The 21,218-nt window shown below is 38.1% G+C and overlaps 1 protein-coding gene across 2 annotated transcripts in view; it reads left to right on the top strand.

Moving 5' to 3' along the window:
- The window catches only part of PTPRZ1 (protein tyrosine phosphatase receptor type Z1), a 380,311-nt gene that overhangs the window by 296,169 nt on the left and 62,924 nt on the right, over nucleotides 1–21,218 (top strand). For both annotated transcript variants that reach the window (XM_053716675.1, XM_053716674.1), the window contains 2 exons: nucleotides 5,563–5,645; nucleotides 15,623–15,757. In XM_053716675.1, coding sequence (XP_053572650.1) covers nucleotides 5,563–5,645; nucleotides 15,623–15,757 — 218 coding nt within the window. The remainder of the gene's footprint in view (nucleotides 1–5,562; nucleotides 5,646–15,622; nucleotides 15,758–21,218) is intronic.

Here is a 21,218-nt window from a genome sequence, read left to right as displayed (position 1 = left end):
TTGTAAAATTAGGTAAGCAGTACTCATCATAGGCAGGGCAGTCCTTAGCGGTAATAGGAAGGAAATCCGGCAGTATAGCAGTTCAGTGGAAAATCAACTAAGGGAAATCCAACAGTTTAGGGGTTAACAGACATAGTGGTCAAACAAGCAGAGTACAGCAGCGGTATATCAATCCAGCAGATTAGGGGTTAACAGGCAGAGTGGTCAAACAAGCAGAGTTCAACAGCAGTATATCAATCCAGCACAGAGCAATAATAACACCCAGGAGCACACTAAGTAACACCTATACTTGGGCAGGGGTAGCAGGAAAATTAGAGACTTACATAAGCGCAGGATTCGCGCCACAGCTTCAGGACCGGCATCAGGAAGGAGGAGACGTGCGATGATGACGTAATTGTTGCACGCTCAGAGGAACCACCGCATCCCTAGCAACAGCCAGAGTGTCCCTGGCAACAGCCAGAACGATGCGGCAGTGCGAGGCGGCGTGACAGTTATATAAGCAACCTGGAGAGGGAGCCTAAGAGTGCATCAGCTACAGCTACTCAGTACTAAAATTCTATGGCTGGTGCTTTATAGCTAATAACACTGTTTAATAATCAAGACTGTCTGATCACAAACTGAGAGGGATCTATGTTCGGATTGGAGAAATTCAAACAGTGTTAGGGTAATTAAATTAAGGCAGAGCTGTGGATGTACCTTGCATAAGCACAACCCTGCCTGCTGCGACCTCCCACTACAGGTTGTTTGCATAAAATTGCTACACACTGCTGCCACATAGTGTTTAAGACAAGAAACCTACTACAATATACTTTCATGGAAAGGGCCAAGTTCAGCCAAGAGAAAGATTTACATTTGATTATAGAAGAAAGAGTATTTTAAGGATATACTCCATAAAAAAATGTTTATGTGATGGAATGATTGCAAGTTATAGCAAGTTATTTGTTTGTATTATAAGAACACCTTTTAATCTTGGGATAACTTGAGTGCCTCATAGATGCAATATATGGCTCCCAGTACTTTGGGCATTCTTTTCCAGGACCCTGTGGCATTTAAAACTCAGGTCCCGATGATTTAAAGCTCACGCTCTGGCTAAATTATCTAAGATGTCTCATCGGTACTGCAAGGTCTCTCAAACAATTTTACAAATGCATATTTTAGCTTGAGAGCTATTTATCTCACTATGCAGGGTACAACTTAATTACAATATACAGGTGAAACTTGAAAAATTAGAATATTGTGCAAAAGTTAATTTATTTCACTAATGCAACTTAAAAGGTGAAACTAATATATGAGATAGACTCATTACATGCAAAGCAAGATAGTTCAAGCCGTGGTTTGTCATAATTGTGATGATTATGGCTTACAGCTCATGAAAACCTCAAATCCACAATCTCAGAAAATTAGAATATTGTGAAAAGGTGCAATATTCTAGGCTCAGAGTGTCCCACTCTAATCAGCTAATTAAGCCATAACACCTGCAAAGTGTTCCTGAGCTGTTAAATGGTCTCTCAGTCTGGTTCAGTAGGAATCATAATCATGGGAAAGACTGCTGACCTGACAGTTGTGCAAAAAACCATCATTGACACCCTCCATAAGGAGGGAAAGCCTCAAAAGGTAATTGCGAAAGAAGTTGGATGTTTCCAAAATGCTGTATCAAAGCACATTAATAGAAAGTTATGTGGAAGGGAAAAGTGTGGAAGAAAAAGGTGCACAAGCAGTAGGGATGACCGCAGCCTGGAGAGGATTGTCAGGAAAAGGACATTCAAAAGTGTTGGGGACTTTCACAAGGAGTGGACTGAGGCTGGAGTCAGTGCATCAGGAGGCACCACACACAGACTGATCCTGGACATGGGCTTCAGATGTCGTATTCCTCTTGTCAAGCCACTCCTGAACAACAAACAACGTCAAAAGCGTCTTACTTGGGCTAAAGAAAAATAGACATGGCCTGTTGCTCAGTGGTCCAAAGTCCTCTTTTCTGATGAGAGCAGATTTTGCATCTCATTTGGAAACCAAGGACCCAGAGTATTGAGGAAGAATGGAGAGGCACACACTGCAAGATGCTTGAAGTCCAGTGTGAAGTTTCCACAGTCTGTGTTGATTTGGGGAACCATGTCATCTGCTGGTGTTGGTGTTGTGCTTCATGAAGTCCAGGTCAATGCAGCCGTCTACCAGGAGATTTTGGAGCACTTCATGCTTCCTTCCGCAGACGAGCTCTATGGGGATGCTGACTTCATTATCCAGCAAGACTTGGCACCTGCCCACACTGCCAAAAGCACCAAAGCCTGGTTCAATGACCGTGGGATTACTGTGCTTGATTGTCCAGCAAACACGCCTGACCTGAACCCCATAGAGAATCTATGGGGCATTGCCAAGAGAAAGATGAGAGACATGAGACCAAACAATGCAGAAGAGCTGAAGGCCGCTATTGAAGCATCCTTCCATAACACCTCAGCAGTGCCACAGGCTGATAGCTTCCATGCCACGCCGCATTGAGGCAGTAATTGCTGCAAATGGGGCCCAAATCAAGTACTGAGTACGTACAGTATGCATGCTTATACTTTTCAGAGGTCCGATATTGTTCTATGTACAATCCTTGTTTTATTGATTGCATGTAATATTCTAATTTTCTGAGATTGTGGATTTGGGGTTTTCATGAGCTGTAAGCCATAATCATCACAATTATGACAAATCACGGCTTGAAATATCTTGCTTTGCATGCAATGAGTCTATCTCATATATTAGTTTCACCATTTAAGTTGCATTAGTGAAATAAATTAACTTTTGCACGATATTCTAACTTTTCGAGTTTCACCTGTAATGCTAAAAAAAAGATTTTGCGTGATTTCTCTCAACGTTAATGAGCTTTTGATCATTGGGCCCCCTAGTATCTTAGGGGAAAAAAATAGCAACTCTTTGCTTTTGAAAAAGTGTAGTGAGACATTCCACCAAATTTGCACTACAGTCTACAGTTAACTTCAAGAATCCATAAACTGTATGAAGTTCAATCTCCATAAGCGCGCAGATATCACCGTATTTGCTTGACACTTTGGGGCCAATTTATCACGGCCCAAATGGGGCCATATACCTCTGTTTCGGCGCTAGCCTTCAGGCTCGCCAGAAACAAGAGTTAAGAAGCACTCCTTAACTCGTCCGCCTCCTCTGAGGCTGCGGACATCAATCCGCCTGATCGAATACGATCGGGTTGATTGACACCCCTGCTAGCGGCCAATTGGCCACAAATCTGTAGGGGGCAGCATTGCACAAGCAGTTCACCAGAACTGCTTGTGCAATGTTAAATGCCGACAGCATGTGCTGTCAGCATTCAGCGATGCAGGGCGGACATGATTCGCTATAGCGAATCATATCCGCCCAGGGTATGATAAATCTTCCCCCATTGACTCTAATTAATCCTTGACTAACTGAAACAGAACAAGGTGTTTCAGAGACAAGCAGATCCTTTTATTCATTATTGGAGAGGCTATAGGGCTTTTGCCATCTGGCTGTCAGGGTTGAAATACAGGATGGATCATATACTCTTTCTCATGGCCAAACGCGCTCTTGCATTTTCAACACCTCTCTCAACATCACATGCTGGAATTGTCCCTTTCATACCATGAAACTCTTTTGCCTTATCCTTCACACAAGGGGCCCTATTTACCCTTGTTCCTCACTTAAGCACTATTCTGCTGTTCTTTGTTTAAATCTCAATAAAAGGATAGACCACTCTAACTCTGTTTTGCACTGCAAAAACTTTTCTACCTAGCTGGGCCTTACAAACGTATCGATCCATACCCTGCCACAGGCTGGACTCTATAGCTATACTGACTTTCCAAGGCCCAGACCACTAACAGGCCTGGACCTTAACAATCTGCGCACCCTTTCTCACAGGCTGGAGCCCTCATACTTTTCTATAATGCAATTTTTGGAAATTACTTGCCTGTGAATTTGATTGATGATTTTTATAGTGTCCTAACAACACTGTTTTAATTATATTTTATGTGTGCACAACATGTATGATATTTTAAATGGATATGAAACCCAAAATTTGTCTTTCATGATTCAGATATTGAGGCCCATTTATCAAGCTCTGAATAGAGCTTGAGGGCCCGTGTTTCTAAAGACCGCTGCTCCATAACCTGTCCGCCTGCTCTGATGAGGCGGACAGACATAGCCACAATTCAACCCGATCGAGTACAATCGGGTTGATTGACACCCCCTGCTGGCAGCCGATTGACCGCGAGTCTGCAGGGGGCGGCGTTGCACCAGCAGCTCACGAGAGCTGCTGGGGCAATACTGAATACAGTGAGCGTATTGCTCTCCGCATTCAGCGAGGTCTGTCGGACCTGATCCGCACTGTCGGATCAGGTCCGACAGACCTTTGTTAAATAGGCCTTATAGCATGTGATTTTAAACATTTTTTTAATTTACTTCTATTATACATTTTTCTTCATTCTCTTGGCATCTTTTGTTGAAAAGCAGGGACATTTGCTTAGGAGCCTGCCCATTTATGGAGCACTATAGGGAAGCAGTTTTAGAAGAATGTTATCCATTTGCAAGATCACTAGATGACAGCACTATTTCCTTCCATGTAGTGCTCCAGATACCTACCTAGATATCTCTTCAACAAAGAATATCATGGGAACTAAACAAATTTGATAATGGAAGTAAATTGGAATTTTTTGTTTAGAATGGAATGCTCTGAATCACAAAACATTTTTTTTGGGGGGGGGTTTCATGTCCCTATAAAAAATAAAAAAGTTCATGCTGTTGACATAGAAATATCCAAAACACACGTGAAAGGTTATTTGCAAAGTATTTACTGATTGATGGGCAGGTCTATTAGTGCAAAGTACTGTAATGGGTTTAAAATGCTTTATCGCAATTTGAAGAACAATTTTAACAGGTTGGAATGGGAGTTTTTAGAAGAAAAATTTAAGTGGAATTCCAACCATTGAAAGTACCATAAAACATTATCAGATTTGCAGTCCACTGTAATGTAATTACATCAATTTTAATTTTTACACAAGTATATGTTTCTGTGCTCAACCACTGTTGATTTATTTTTGAAAATTATTGTTGTCATATGATATTTTAAATATTATCTAGCCATTACCATTTTCAATTATTAGTAATGAAATATTATATATATATATATATATATATATATATATATATATATATATATATATATATATATATATATTATTCTTTTGCAGCAAAAAAAATAATTGTATATAAATTAGTAATGCACATCTCAAAACCAAAATGAGTATAGCTACTAAATGAATTGCAGCTTAGACCCTAGGGATATATTTATAATTATTTTGTGTCATATATTTTAAAAGCCTGAGTAAAGCTGCTAATAGCCTGTTTTGCTTAATTTGTGTGCACTTATTGTTTATTATCTTAATTGGGCATCAGTTATTAATTCTTAAAATCATACAGATGAAGATAAATATGGTGATTTTATTATGTTTATTGAGAGATAAGAAGATCTGAAATATTAATGTTACACATTTTAACATCATGTTTAGTGTTTAATTGAAGTAATTTTGCTTACAGATGATCACAGCAGAGTAAAACTTTCCCAGATTTCAGATAAAGATGGAAGGGCAACTGATTACATTAATGCAAATTATGTTGATGTAAGTATAGTAACAAAATCTTTGGGGGGGTTTTCTGATTTTGGTTGTGCATTAATTGCAGCCATGTATTGGCCTTTTGTCTATAGTTTTTCTATATATATTTGGGATATTACATTTATTTGTGAAAAATTATTATGATAGGGAACATTCTTTTTCTTTTTTCTTTTTTTTTTTTAATACTAACTTTATTAAAGTAAATAAAAGTACAATATAGGAGGTGTGGCTCCCTATTAGTAACTTTCATTGGTCAGTAGGTTTTAATGAAAGAAATCTAGAAGGTAACAAGAGAGGGAAAAAACATTTTGTTTTGTACCAGCAATGATCCCTTATAAAACACTGGTCTCTTAAAATTCCACTGATGCTGAAATTGCTTATCTATCTATCTATCTATCTATCTATCTATCTATCTATCTATCTAGCTATCTATCTATCTTAAATAAATGATTACATTACTACAACTGTCTCTGTTAGAGTTCCTGACAAAGGAAACAGAAGTAAACCTTCAATTTGCTTAAAGGGACTAGAAATCCCATATTTTTCTTTTACAATTTTTAACAACTTTCAAATTTACTTTAATTATGAAATTTGCTTCATTCTCTTGCTATCCTTTGCTGAAAGAACAGCATTGCACTACTGTCAGCTAGCTGAACACATCTAGGTAGCTAATCACAAGAGACAAATGTATGCAGGCAGGCACCAATCACCAGCTAGCTCCCACTAATGTAGGATATGTGTGTATTCATTTTTGACAATAGATACAAAAAGAGCAAAGCACATTTGAAAATATTTGGAATTTCCTATGCCTTTAATAGTAAACTGTGTTCAGATGGATTTCTGTCCGTTAAAAAATTGTGAAAATTGACATGAAGGGAGAGATGTTGTTTCCCACTTCACCAAAGCTAAATTTAAAATTTTTCATTCGATGCACTTAAAGGGACATAATACTCATATGCTAAATCACTTGAAACTGATGCAGTATAACTGTAAAAAGCTGACAGGAAAATATCACCTGAGCATCTCTGTGTAAAAAAGGAAGATATTTTACCTCACAATCTCCTCAGCTCAGCAGAGTAAGTTCTGTGTAAAAAGTTATACTCAGCTGCTGTTCAACTGCAGGTTAAAAAAAATTTACTGTGATCTCATGAGATTTCACTTAACTCATGAGATTTCATTGTAACCTTCCTTACACTGAATAGGGAAATAAGATGAGTGTGCACGTAAGCTCACTCCCTTAGCTGTCCTGACACAGACATACTGATTTGCTGCTTAGAAGTCCTTTACAATGGGATGTGGCTAATGAGGAACTTTTAAGGTAAAATATATTTCTTTTTTACATAGAGATGTTCAGGTGATATTTTCTAGTCAGCTTTTTACAGCTATGCTGCATCACTTTCAAGTGTTTAAACATTTGGGTATTATGGCCCTTTAAACGAAGATATTTATAAAGGTTTCAAATATAAAAAGACTAAAGGGACATAGTATGAAATAATAGTTCATTATCTGTTAAAGTGCTATAAAAAAATTAGGGATAGATTACAAGTGGCATGCTATTTTTAGTGTAAGTCGTGATAAGCAATATCAAGAATGAGCTAACTTGCACATATGATACGTTTAAAGTAAAGTGTTTGCTCGAGCACCTAACAAATTAAGTGCACAACGGGTCTGCTTGAGCGGAGACCTAGCGTAAAATGTAAGATGTTAAAAAGAAATGTGCACCAAACACAACATAAATACATTCAAATAAAGTTACACTCATATATACACTATCTGATTAAAAATATTCATATAAATATTAATAACATTTTTATATAAGAGTTAAAAGGTATATGGTATATGACAAGATGGAAAGGGCTGTTTATATATACATATATATACACTCACCGGCCACTTTATTAGGTACACCTGTTCAATTGCTTGGTAACACAAATTGCTAATTAGCCAATCACATGGCAGCAACTCAATGCATTTAGGCATCTAGACGTGGTGAAGATGACTTGCTGAAGTTTAAACCATGCATCAGAATGGGGAAGAAAGGGGATTTAAGTAACTTTGAACGTGGCATGGTTGTTGGTGCCAGACGGGCTGGTCTGAGCATTTCAAAACTGCTGATTTACTGAGATTTTAACGCACAACCATCTCTAGGGTTTACAGAGAATGGTCCGAAAAAGAGAAAATGTCCAGTGAGCAGCATTTGTGTGGATGAAAATGCCTTGTTGATGTCAGAGGTCAGAGGAGAATGGGCAGACTGGTTTGAAATGATAGAAAGGCAACAGTAACTCAAATAACCACTCGTTGCAACCACGGTATGCAGAATACCATCTATGAATGCACAATATGCTGAACATTAAAGCAGATGGGCTACAGCAGCAGAAGACTACACCGGGTGCCACTCCTGTCAGCTAAGAACAAGGAACAGGCTCACCAAAATTGGACAATAGAAGATTGGAAAAATATTGCATGGTCTGATGAGTCTCGATTTCAGCTACGACATTCAGATGGTAGGGTCAGAATTTGGCGTAAACAACATGAAAGCATGGATCCATCCTTCCTTGTATCAATGGTTCAGGCTGGTGGTGGTGGTGTAATGGTGTGGGGGATATTTTCTTGGCACACTTTAGGCCCCAATTGATTGCATTGAGCAATGATACTTTTTTATTGGACTAACTATAGATTTATAAGTAGACAAGCTTTCGGAAGAGTTCCTTCCTTTCTCAATTCTGAAGCAATACTGACCAATTCAATGGAATTTACAGATTATGGACTAGATTTATCAAGCTGCGGCGGACAGGGGCGCATATACGCGCCCCTGTACGCCGCAGCTCAACTCTGGTGGGGCGAATTTCCCCGAAGGAATTTACCATTGCACACGAGTGCTATTTTGCGCTTGCTTGCAATCCCGCCTCCTGCCCGTGCACAGCCAATCACGCGTGGGAAGGAGCTGTTAATCTCCCCGGTCAGACTAGACCATGGAGATTGAATTTCGCTACCTTAGAGGTGGCAAAAGGTTAGGAAAGTAACATTCTGATGACTACTGCTTTTTAAATACACCGTGCAGGTTCTCTTGTGAGAATCTTCAGCCATAGGGGCGCAAAGGCTGGCGAAAGCCTTTGATAAATCGACCCCTTGATCTTAATACACAGGATAGCTAAAAAGACAGAAAGTGTTACAGGTCTGAGTGCAGGGAGAGAAGGAGGTGTTGTAAAAATCATGAGGGAGGCTTAGGTGAAAGGCAGACAGTGTCCAGTGTAGGAAAACGGACAGGGGAAATATAGGCCTCCATTACATATAGATTGTCGCCCGCAAAAGCCGGCGATGCCAGATTTTATGCGATTTTGGTATTACATATACGGCGTAGCATACAAGTTACACCCGTATATTTCACTCGTCGCTCGCAATTTTTACTCCCATAGGCTAACATGGGACCGCGTTGTAAATCGGTATCCAATATCCATCGCAAGGCCTTACGTGGTGAAAATGGAGAAATCTTACTCCATTTTGACCTCGCCATAAAAGGCAGCAGTAACAGGCCTTGCGCTGAGTATGGGAGCACAGTAACTCCCGAAAATGCCTGCAAATAAAAAAACCTAACGCATGCGCAATGTCTATCTACCTGTCAACCGCAATCCCACACCGCAATAACTAATAAAGTCTATTAACCCCTAAACTGCCATAGCCCACATAGCCTATTAAATGTATTAACCCCTAATCTGCCGCCGCCAACGTCGCCGCCACTATAATAAAGTTATTAACCTCTAAACCTAAGTCTAACCCTAACAACCCCCTAACTTAAATATTATTTAAATAAATCTAAATAATATTACTATTATTAACTAAAGTATTCCTATTTAAAACTAAATACTTAACTATAAAATAAACCCTAAGATAGCTACAATACAATTAATAATTACATTGTAGCTATTTAAGGATTTATTTTTATTTTACAGGCAACTTTGTATTTATTTTAACTAGGTACAATAGCTATTAAATAGTTAATAACTATTTAATAGCTACCTAATTAAAATAACTACAAATTTACGTGTAAAATAAATCCTAACCTAAATTACAATTACACCTAACACTACACTATCATTAAATAAATTAAAATAATTAACTACAATTACCTAAAATTAAATACAATTAAATAAAATAAACAATAGTACAAAAAACAAACACTAAATTACAGAAAATAAAAAAATATTACAAGAAGTTTAAACTAATTACACCTAATCTAAGCCCCCTAATACAATAAAAAAGCCCCCCAAAATAATAAAATTCCCTACCCTATACTAAATTACAAATAGCCCTTTAAATGGCTTTTTGCGGGGCATTGCCCCAAAGTATTCAGCTCTTTTACCTGTAAAAAAGAAATACAACCCCCCAACATTAAAACCCACCACCCACACACCCAACCTTACTCTAAAACCCACCCAATCCCCCCTTAAAAAAACCTAACACTAACCCCTTGAAGACCAACCTACCTTGAGCCGTCTTCACCCAGCCGGGCAGAAGTCTTCATCCGATCCGGGCAGAAGAGGTCCTCCAGCCGGGCAGAAGTCTTCATCCAAGCGGCATCTTCTATGCAATCAGCCAATCGGATTGAAATTCAATCCGATTGGCTGATCCAATCAGCCAATAGGATTTTTCCTACCTTAATTCCGATTGGCTGATAGAATTGTATCAGCAAATCGGAATTGAAGGGACGCCATCTTGGATGACATTTAAAGGAACCTTCATTCGTCGGTTAGTCGTCGGCCAGGAAGGGCGTTGGATGTCTTCAAGATGGAGCCGCTCCTCGTCGGATGGAAGAAGATAGAAGATGCTACTTGGATGAAGACTTCTGCCCGGCTGGAGGACCTCTTCTGCCCGGATTGGATGAAGACTTCTGCCTGGCTGGAGGACCTCTTCTGCCCGGATCGGATGAAGACTTCTGCCAGGCTGGGTCAAGATGGCTCAAGGTAGGGTGGTCTTCAAGGGGTTAGTGTTAGTTTTTTTTCAGGGGGGATTGGGTGGGTTTTAGAGTAAGGTTGGGTGTGTGGGTTGTGGGTTTTAATGATGGGGGGTTGTATTTCTTTTTTACAGGTAAAAGAGCTGATTACTTTGGGGCAATGCCCCGCAAAAAGCCCTTTTAAGGGCTATTTGTAATTTAGTATAGGGTAGGGAATTTTATTATTTTGGGGGGCTTTTTTATTTTATTAGGGGGCTTAAATTAGGTGTAATTAGTTTAAACGTTTTGTAATTATTATTTTTTTCTGTAATTTAGTGTTTGTTTTTTGTACTACAGTTTATTTTATGTAATTGTATTTAATTTTAGGTAATTGTAGTTAATTAATTAAATTTTTAAATAATAGTGTAGTGTTAGGTGTAATTGTAACTTAGGTTAGGATTTAATTTACAGGTAAGTTTGTAGTTATTTTAATTAGGTAGCTATTAAATAGTTATTAACTATTTAATAGCTATTGTACCTAGTTAAAATAAATACAAACTTGCCTGTAAAATATAAATAAATCCTAAAATAACTACAATGTAATTATTAATTATATTGTAGCTATCTTAGGGTTTATTTTATAGGTAAGTATTTAGTTTTAAATAGGAATAATTTAGTTAATAATAGTAATATTATTTAGATTTATTTAAATAATATTTAAGTTAGGGGGGTGTTAGGGTTAGGGTTAGACTTAGGTTTAGGGGTTAATAACTTTATTATAGTGGTGGCGACGTTGGCAGCGGCAGATTAGGGGTTAATACATTTAATAGGCTATGTGGGCTATGGCGGTTTAGGGGGTTAATACTTGAATAGGTTAATTGCGTTGTGGGCTATGGCAGTTTAGGGGTTAATAATTTAGTTATTACTTGCGGTGTGGGTTTGATGGCGGATATAGGGTTAATAGTTTAAATAGGCATATTGCGTTGTGGGGGTTGTCGGTCTAGGGGTTAATACATTTAATATTAGTAATGAGAGGGGGGATTGCAGATATAGGGGTTTTACGTGTCAGGCTTTTGTTTGGGAGGCGTGTTAGACTTTTATGGGAGATTTGTTATTTTCTTTACTTTTCTTAGGCGCCAGCAGTTTCTAAAGTGCCGTAAGTCACTAGCGACTCCAGAAATTTGTATTTACTGTAATGCCTGATGAAGAAGGAGCAAAAGATCACAACTGCAGACTTGAGAAAATATGTATTTGTATCACTTTCTTAAACAGGCTATTAAATAGCATAGACTGTATGCCTGAAAGTGAAAGGAAATTAATATTTGTAAATAAAGTAATGTATAAATTCAATAGCTGTCTCTGTTATCAAATTTGGTAAATAACAGGAAGCAGAACAAAAGGCTTCAGGTGTACTATATTGTTAAGTACATAAAGTAAAGGAAGTCCCAAATGTGAGAGATAAGTACTGGATGCATAAGAAACTTTAGTATATTTATAATGTGTGGGAGGAGTCAATGTGCTGAGTGACAGCGGCACAAGCGGAGAGATCTGACTAAAGTATCAGATGCTGAGAAACAAACAAATCTTGTGCTTGCAGGTAAGGAGTGAGAGGAAAACAGTCCCAACTTACTATAGATCGTTGAAATCAGTTCAGCAATGTACCAAGTTAGAATGTTACGCCAATCCTGTTTGTTCAGTTACAGTGAGACTGCCATTTAGTGAGAGAGGCTTGGCTGTGTGTAGCAAAGATTGATATAAAGCAACAAGCAGCAGATAATTTGTAGCTGGTTTCTTAGAGAGGTAACATAGTAGAAACTTGCAGTAGGAAAAACTGGTTCTATTTTGAATGAACAAATTGTAATCCAAAAGAGAGAGCTTGGTATTTAGGCGAGTAGCTGCATTGAGCAGGAGAGCTGTAAACTGCTACAAGGAAAATAACTAAGCACCTGTTTGCACACAGGTGAACACCTAAATAGGCTAAGTCAGCTGACTTGTGAAAACATGGAACTAGTGGAAAATGCGAAGTGGATTCCTTACATTTACGCTTATTTCTGGACATCGCTTGTTTATCCGACTAACGCCACTTAGGAAATGCCGGCGCAATATATGTAATACCGCAATGTGCGAGGTGAAATTACGGGCAGCGCATGTTTCCACGCTTGTGCCGAAAACTGCGCCGTATATTTGATCGTGCCCATAGGGGTTTTATGTGTCGGGCTTATTTTTGGGAGGCGTGTTAGACTTTTATGGGAGATTTGTTATTTTCTTTACTTTTCTTAGGCGCCGGCAGTTTCTAAAGTGCTGTAAGTCACTAGTGACTCCAGAAATTTGTATTTACGCTTATTTCTGGACATGGCTAGTTTATCCGACATACGCCACTTAGGAAATGCCGGCGTCATATATGTAATATCCCGATGTGCAAGGTAAAATTACGGGCGGCGCAGGTTTCCACGCTTGCGCCGAAACCTGCGCCGTATATTTGATCGCGCCCATATAGCTTTACATAGAGCATATACTGGCATAAAGTTATATATAAATATGGAAACAATATCTATAAAAATGTGAAATTATATATACAGGGGGGAATACAAAAGCTAAAAAAAATGTCAAAAGTGTGGACATAGGCTTACCTGTGTACCTATGTATAAAGAGTATGGAATATACAATGTAATTGACTAAATGAAAGTACATTACACCATTTTTTTAAATGTGTTAAGAACCCAGAATCCGCATTTAGTCCAGAATTTAACAAGTTGAAGTGCATTCTTTTTATTTCAAAGGTTTTTCTTTCCATGGTGTTTTTGAAGTTGCCTCTGAGAATTTTGATTTTGAGGTTTTGGATGGAGTGGTCAGGTTGGGTGAAATGGTGACCAACAGGGGTACAGTATTTTGTTTCACAGTGATTTTTGATTGAGTGTCTGTGTAAGTTCATCTGAATGTGCAGTTTTTGGCTTGTTTCTCCAATATAGCATCCCACTTCACATGCAGTGCAATGTATCATCTATACCACATTTGCAGATATATATGAATATATATATATATATATATATATATATATATATATATATATATATATATATATATATATATATATATATATATATATATATATATATATATATATATATATATATATATATCTGCAAATGTGGTAAACATGATTTTTACCCCCAAAAAAATAAGCGATAAGTATTAGTTTTTTTAATAATGCGCTCCATTGAAGTCTATGGGGAGAAGTTAGTGTGATCACGATATCTGAAGTCCTGAAGTTAGCATATATCAGGTTTTGCTCACACACAAACATTTTACTTTCAGCTTGTAATGCACACTCTAACCAGCCAACATTTAAAGTTTACTTCCAGGGGTGTTTCTGGCCCGTAGTTTTTAAAAAACATATGCAGCTTCATAAGGGTCAATGTTCATGCAGCCTGAGACTGACTCTTACCATATGTACACTGCAACATTTTACCTTATATGGTATTTTATTAGATTAATTTCTTTGTGATAAATATATTTGTCATGTTAAGAAAACATTATTTGATCAATTAAAGCAGTTTATTAAGTTCATATAATGTCCCTGTAATACAACAGTAGGGACAATGAATAAACAAATAATTCTGGCATGTTTTAAATAAAATATAAAAAACTTATATTTGGACTTTCGTGCATTTTTTTTTTTTTTTTTACTTTTTATTGAGAAAATGATAAGCCAACATACACAGGTATCAAGTATGTCCACGTAGTGATATAGACCATGCATAGATGGTTGTAATTGGAATACAATTAACAGTAAGCATGTTAAACGGAAAAAGACAAAAATGAGCCAAGGCAGTGAATACAAGGTACTAATAATGTCCAGAAATTGTGTCCAAACACAATATAATATAAACACAATAATTGTGTCCAAACAGGCTCAACTTTTGGGCAGGACCACCAGATGTGACTTTGAGTTCCTGGTTGGCCACATCCTCTCCAGCATGTGGGGGGGGGGGGTTACTGTAAATTTTGTGTAGGGCTGTAGGAACTAGATGCCATTGTACGGTGAGTTTGTAATGAAGTTCCCATAAAGTCGCACAGTGTAATAATTTTTTGGTAAATAAAAGTTATTTGTGCCAGGAGTCAGTGTCAGCAGTAAAATTCAGTTCTCTCTCCCATGCTAGATGCTGAGAAATTTTATGGTGGGAGGAGGGGTCGAGTAGAATATTGTAGTGGAACGACAGTGTCCCTTTAAGTACATGGGTTTGAGTCCACCTCTGTTCCCACTCAGTAGCATCCCTGAGGTTCGCCCTTGGGAAACTCCACGCTCGGAAAATAGAGCAGAGGTGAAAAGTCTCAAATCTAAGTGTCGTTGGGATTTGTAGTTTGCTGCATATTTTAGTATAAGATAGTGTATTTGTATGGCTGTGTAAATCTGAAACATAGGTAGCTGCAAAGTTTTGCCAAATGGATATATGAGAGTCGGGAAGACAAAAAAGAGAGCTGGCAATTGTTTGTCTCGGAGATGGGTGAGGGGCGATAGTAGGTAAGTGTCTTATTTGCTCCCAGAATTGTAGGATGTCAAAGATCACGGGATGTCTAGACTTAAGATCTTTCTTACAGTGAGAGGGGATCCAAGGCAGATCATGTAAATGTAGACCTAGTGGCAGGAGGGATTGCTCAACTTCCTTCCACAAAGATATATTCACTGTGTTACTCCTGTTCATCAGGTGAGTTAGCCGGGCGGCCTGATAGTAAAGGATAATGTTTGCCAGGCCAAGTCCGCCCTTGGCAGACGTTCTCTGTAAGGTCTGTTTGGAGGTTCTGGGTCTTTTGTCCTTCCAGATGTATTTGGTGATAAGGCTCTGCAGCCTATTAAGGATGGACCTGGGGACATTGATCGGAAGGGATCGAAATTTGTGCATTTTTTTAATGTATAGTTTGATTGGTGTGACAGAAAACATTGTTTTTCCCTTTAATTTATAAAGCAGTAATACAAATATTAAAATAATAAATATCTTGCATTATAAATACAACATATTCACCAAAAAAATATGACTTTTTATCTGATACATAGGGATACAATAAGCCAAAAGCATATATTGCTGCACAAGGACCCTTAAAATCAACTGCAGAAGATTTCTGGAGAATGGTATGGGAACATAATGTAGAAGTCATCGTTATGATAACCAACCTTGTAGAAAAGGGAAGAGTAAGTAAAATCCAAAGACTCTATTTTATTCATTGTTGCATAATACTGAATATCTATTGTGAATAAGTCATGTCTAGATTTATTTTTGGTATTTTGTCTTAAACAGAGAATATACTACCAAAGCGACCTTCTGTCAGTATCAGTTCCAAAAGAAATGTTTTGTGCACAAAAAATTAGAAGTCTTTAGCCTTTGGATTTACTGCTTAGAATTAATTTGCAAATGGAGGATCAACATATATTTTTCATTAAATATATAATACAGCATATGTATGTATGTATGTGTGTGTTTAAGTAAAAATATAAGCATATATTCAAAAATTATTGCAATATGCAGTGATACCTTTTTTATTGGACTAACATAATATTTCAAAGACAAGCTTTTGAGAGTTTTCCTCTCTTCCTCAGGTCTGAAGCAATACTGATCAATCTAATATACTTGATCAGTATTGCTTCCGACCTGAGGAAGAGAGGAAAACTCTTGAAAGCTTGTCTTTGAAATATTATGGCCTAGATTTGGAGTTCGGCGGTAGCCGTCAAAACCAGCGTTAGAGGCTCCTAACGCTGGTTTTGGCCGCCCGCTGGTATTTGGAGTCAGTGATTAAAGGGTCTAACGCTCACTTTTCAGCCGCGACTTTTCCATACCGCAGATCCCCCTACGCCATTTGCGTAGCCTATCTTTTCAATGGGATCTTTCTAACGCTGGTATTTAGAGTCGTTTCTGAAGTGAGCGTTAGAGCTCTAACGACAAAACTCCAGCCGCCTGAAAATAGCAGGAGTTAAGAGCTTTCTGGGCTAACGCCGGTTCATAAAGCTCTTAACTACTGTACCCTAAAGTACACTAACACCCATAAACTACCTATGTACCCCTAAACCGAGGTCCCCCCACACCGCCGCCACTCGATTAAAATTTTTAACCCCTAATCTGCCGACCGCCACCTACGTTATACTTATGTACCCCTAATCTGCTGCCCCTAACCCCGCCGACCCCTGTATTACATTTATTAACCCCTAACCTGCCCCCCACAACGTCGCCGCCAGCTACTTAAAATAATTAACCCCTAATCTTCCGACCGCAAAGCGCCGCCACCTACGTTATCCCTATGTACCCCTAATCTGCTACCCCTAACACCGCCAACCCCTATATTATATTTATTAACCCCTAATCTGCCCCCCTCAACGTCGCCGACACCTGCCTACACTTATTAACCCCTAATCTGCCGAGCGGACCTGAGCGCTACTATAATAAAGTTATTAACCCCTAACCCGCCTCACTAACCCTATCATAAATAGTATTAACCCCTAATCTGCCCTCCCTAACATCGCCAACACCTAACTTCAATTATTAACCCCTAATCTGACGACCGGAGCTCACCGCTATTCTAATAAATTGATTAACCCCTAAAGCTAAGTCTAACCCTAACACTAACACCCCCCTAAGTTAAATATAATTTAAATCTAACGAAATTAATTAACTCTTATTAAATAAATTATTCCTATTTAAAGCTAAATACTTACCTGTAAAATAAATCCTAATATAGCTACAATATAAATTATAATTATATTATAGCTATTTTAGGATTAATATTTATTTTACAGGCAACTTTGTAATTATTTTAACCAGGTACAATAGCTATTAAATAGTTAAGAACTATTTAATAGTTACCTAGTTAAAATAATAACAAATTTACCTGTAAAATAAATCCTAACCTAAGATATAATTAAACCTAACACTACCCTATCAATAAATTAATTAAATAAACTACCTACAATTACCTACAATTAACCTAACACTACACTATCAATAAATTAATTAAACACAATTCCTACAAATAAATACAATTAAATAAACTAGCTAAAGTACAAAAAATAAAAAAGAACTAAGTTACAAAAAATAATAAAATATTTACAAACATAAGAAAAATATTACAACAATTTTAAACTAATTACACCTACTCTAAGCCCCCTAATAAAATAACAAAGCCCCCCAAAATAAAAAATTCCCTACCCTATTCTAAATTAAAAAAGTTACAAGCTCTTTTACCTTACCAGCCCTGAACCGGGCCCTTTGCGGGGCATGCCCCAAGGATTTCAGCTCTTTTGCCTGTAAAAAAAAACATACCATACCCCCCCCCAACATTACAACCCACCACCCACATACCCCTAATCTAACCCAAACCCCCCTTAAATAAACCTAACACTAAGCCCCTGAAGATCTTCCTACCTTGTCTTCACCATACCAGGTTCACCGATCCGTCCTGGCTCCAACATCTTCATCCAACCCAAGCGGGGGTTGGCGATCCATCATCCGGTGCTGAAGAGGTCCAGAAGAGGCTCCAAAGTCTTCCTCCTATCCGGCAAGAAGAGGACATCCGGACCGGCAAACATCTTCTCCAAGCGGCATCTTCAATCTTCTTCCATCCGGTGCGGAGCGGGTCCATCTTGAAGCAGGCGACGCGGATCCATCCTCTTCTTCCGTTGTCTCCCGACGAATGACGGTTCCTTTAAGGGACGTCATCCAAGATGGCGTCCCTCGAATTCCGATTGGCTGATAGGATTCTATCAGCCAATCGGAATTAAGGTAGGAATTTTCTGATTGGCTGATGGAATCAGCCAATCAGAATCAAGTTCAATCCGATTGGCTGATCCAATCAGCCAATCAGATTGAGCTCGCATTCTATTGGCTGATCGGAACAGCCAATAGAATGCGAGCTCAATCTGATTGGCTGATTGGATCAGCCAATCGGATTGAACTTGATTCTGATTGGCTGATTCCATCAGCCAATCAGAAAATTCCTACCTTAATTCCGATTGGCTGATAGAATCCTATCAGCCAATCGGAATTCGAGGGACGCCATCTTGGATGACGTCCCTTAAAGGAACCGTCATTCGTCGGGAGACAACGGAAGAAGAGGATGGATCCGCGTCGCCTGCTTCAAGATGGACCCGCTCCGCACCGGATGGAAGAAGATTGAAGATGCCGCTTGGAGAAGATGTTTGCCGGTCCGGATGTCCTCTTCTTGCCGGATAGGAGGAAGACTTTGGAGCCTCTTCTGGACCTCTTCAGCACCGGATGATGGATCGCCAACCCCCGCTTGGGTTGGATGAAGATGTTGGAGCCAGGACGGATCGGTGAACCTGGTATGGTGAAGACAAGGTAGGAAGATCTTCAGGGGCTTAGTGTTAGGTTTATTTAAGGGGGGTTTGGGTTAGATTAGGGGTATGTGGGTGGTGGGTTGTAATGTTGGGGGGGGGTATGGTATGTTTTTTTTTACAGGCAAAAGAGCTGAAATCCTTGGGGCATGCCCCGCAAAGGGCCCTGTTCAGGGCTGGTAAGGTAAAAGAGCTTATAACTTTTTTAATTTAGAATAGGGTAGGGAATTTTTTATTTTGGGGGGCTTTGTTATTTTATTAGGGGGCTTAGAGTAGGTGTAATTAGTTTAAAATTGTTGTAATATTTTTCTTATGTTTGTAAATATTTTATTATATTTTGTAACTTAGTTCTTTTTTATTTTTTGTACTTTAGCTAGTTTATTTAATTGTATTTATTTGTAGCAATTGTGTTTAATTAATTTATTGATAGTGTAGTGTTAGGTTAATTGTAGGTAATTGTAGGTAGTTTATTTAATTAATTTATTGATGGGGTAGTGTTAGGTTTAATTATATCTTAGGTTAGGATTTATTTTACAGGTAAATTTGTTATTATTTTAACTAGGTAACTATTAAATAGTTCTTAACTATTTAATAGCTATTGTACCTGGTTAAAATAATTACAAAGTTGCCTGTAAAATAAATATTAATCCTAAAATAGCTATAATATAATTATAATTTATATTGTAGCTATATTAGGATTTATTTTACAGGTAAGTATTTAGCTTTAAATAGGAATAAGTTATTTAATAAGAGTTAATTTATTTCGTTAGATGTAAATTATATTTAACTTAGGGGGGTGTTAGTATTAGAGTTAGACTTAGCTTTAGGGGTTAATACATTTATTATAGTAGCGGTGAGGTCCGCTCGGCAGATTAGGAGTTAATAAGTGTAGGCAGGTGTCGGCGACGTTGAGGGGGGCAGATTAGGGGTTAATAAATATAATATAGGGGTCGGCGATGTTAGGGCAGCAGATTAGGGGTACATAGGGATAACGTAGGTTTCGGCGGTTTACGGAGCGGCAGATTAGGGGTTAAAAAAAATATGCAGGGGTCAGCGATAGCGGGGGCGGCAGATTAGGGGTTAATAAGTGTAAGGTTAGGGGTGTTTAGACTCGGGGTACATGTTAGGGTGTTAGGTGCAGACGTAGGAAGTGTTTCCCCATAGGAAACAATGGGGCTGCGTTAGGAGCTGAACGCTGCTTTTTTGCAGGTGTTAGGTTTTTTTTCAGCTCAAACTGCCCCATTGTTTCCTATGGGAGAATCGTGCACGAGCACGTTTTTGAGGCCGGCCGCGTCCGTAAGCAACTCTGGTATCGAGAGTTGCATTTGCGGTAAAAATGCTCTACGCTCCTTTTTTGGAGCCTAACGCAGCATTTGATTAAACTCTCGATACCAGAGTTAAATTTATGGTGCGGCCAGAAAAAAGCCCGCGGAGCGTTAACAGCCCTTTTACCGCCGAACTCCAAATCTAGGCCTATGTTAGTCCAATAAAAAAGGTATCACTGCATACTGCAATATTTTGTTTTTTGAGCATCTTATCTACTGTACTGACATGGCTAATCCAATCTTCACTATATATATTCATATATATATATATATATATATATATATATATATATATATATATATATATATATATATATATATATATATATATATATATATATATATATATATATATACACACTGTTTGTGTGTATATATATACAGTATATATATATATATATATATATATATATATATATATATAAGCAAACAAATGCACTCACAGGTCTTCTTTGTAGTGAGTCAACAACCAAAATTTATTGACGTTTCGGGTTCACACAGACCCCTTCATAAGAATAAAGAAAAAATTGTCACATTGCAATCTTAAATAGTGTTTCACAAATCATTACAAACAAATACAAATCACCTGTGTATTTCAGATAAGTTCCTTTGTTGCACAGTGGAACGCACACCATGTGTTCCACAAGAACCGGAAGTGTGATAGCTTCCGGTTTAGTAATATCATTATTTACACTTAAATAATATATAAAGTTATCATGCCTGAATCACTGATATAATACCTGTTCTGGTATCTATACATAAATCAGTTAAATGGGACTGTAAACTCGCTCATGTGTGTTGTAGTACACCTTCGTGGAGAGTTTGCTAATCGCTATTGGAACGCATGTATGCGTACCGGAAGTACCATAACTTCCGGTTTGGCGAACATATCAGGTTAGGGATAGATTATTATTACAGACAGTGTGTTTTCAGAACTCCAGGGTAATAATTTTATTAAGAGGAGTATGGTGTCTCAAAAGAAAACC

This window comes from Bombina bombina, chromosome 6 (genome assembly GCF_027579735.1).
Source record: "Bombina bombina isolate aBomBom1 chromosome 6, aBomBom1.pri, whole genome shotgun sequence".
Classification (NCBI taxonomy): Eukaryota; Metazoa; Chordata; class Amphibia; order Anura; family Bombinatoridae; genus Bombina; species Bombina bombina.
This window is presented reverse-complemented; position numbering and strand designations above follow the sequence as displayed.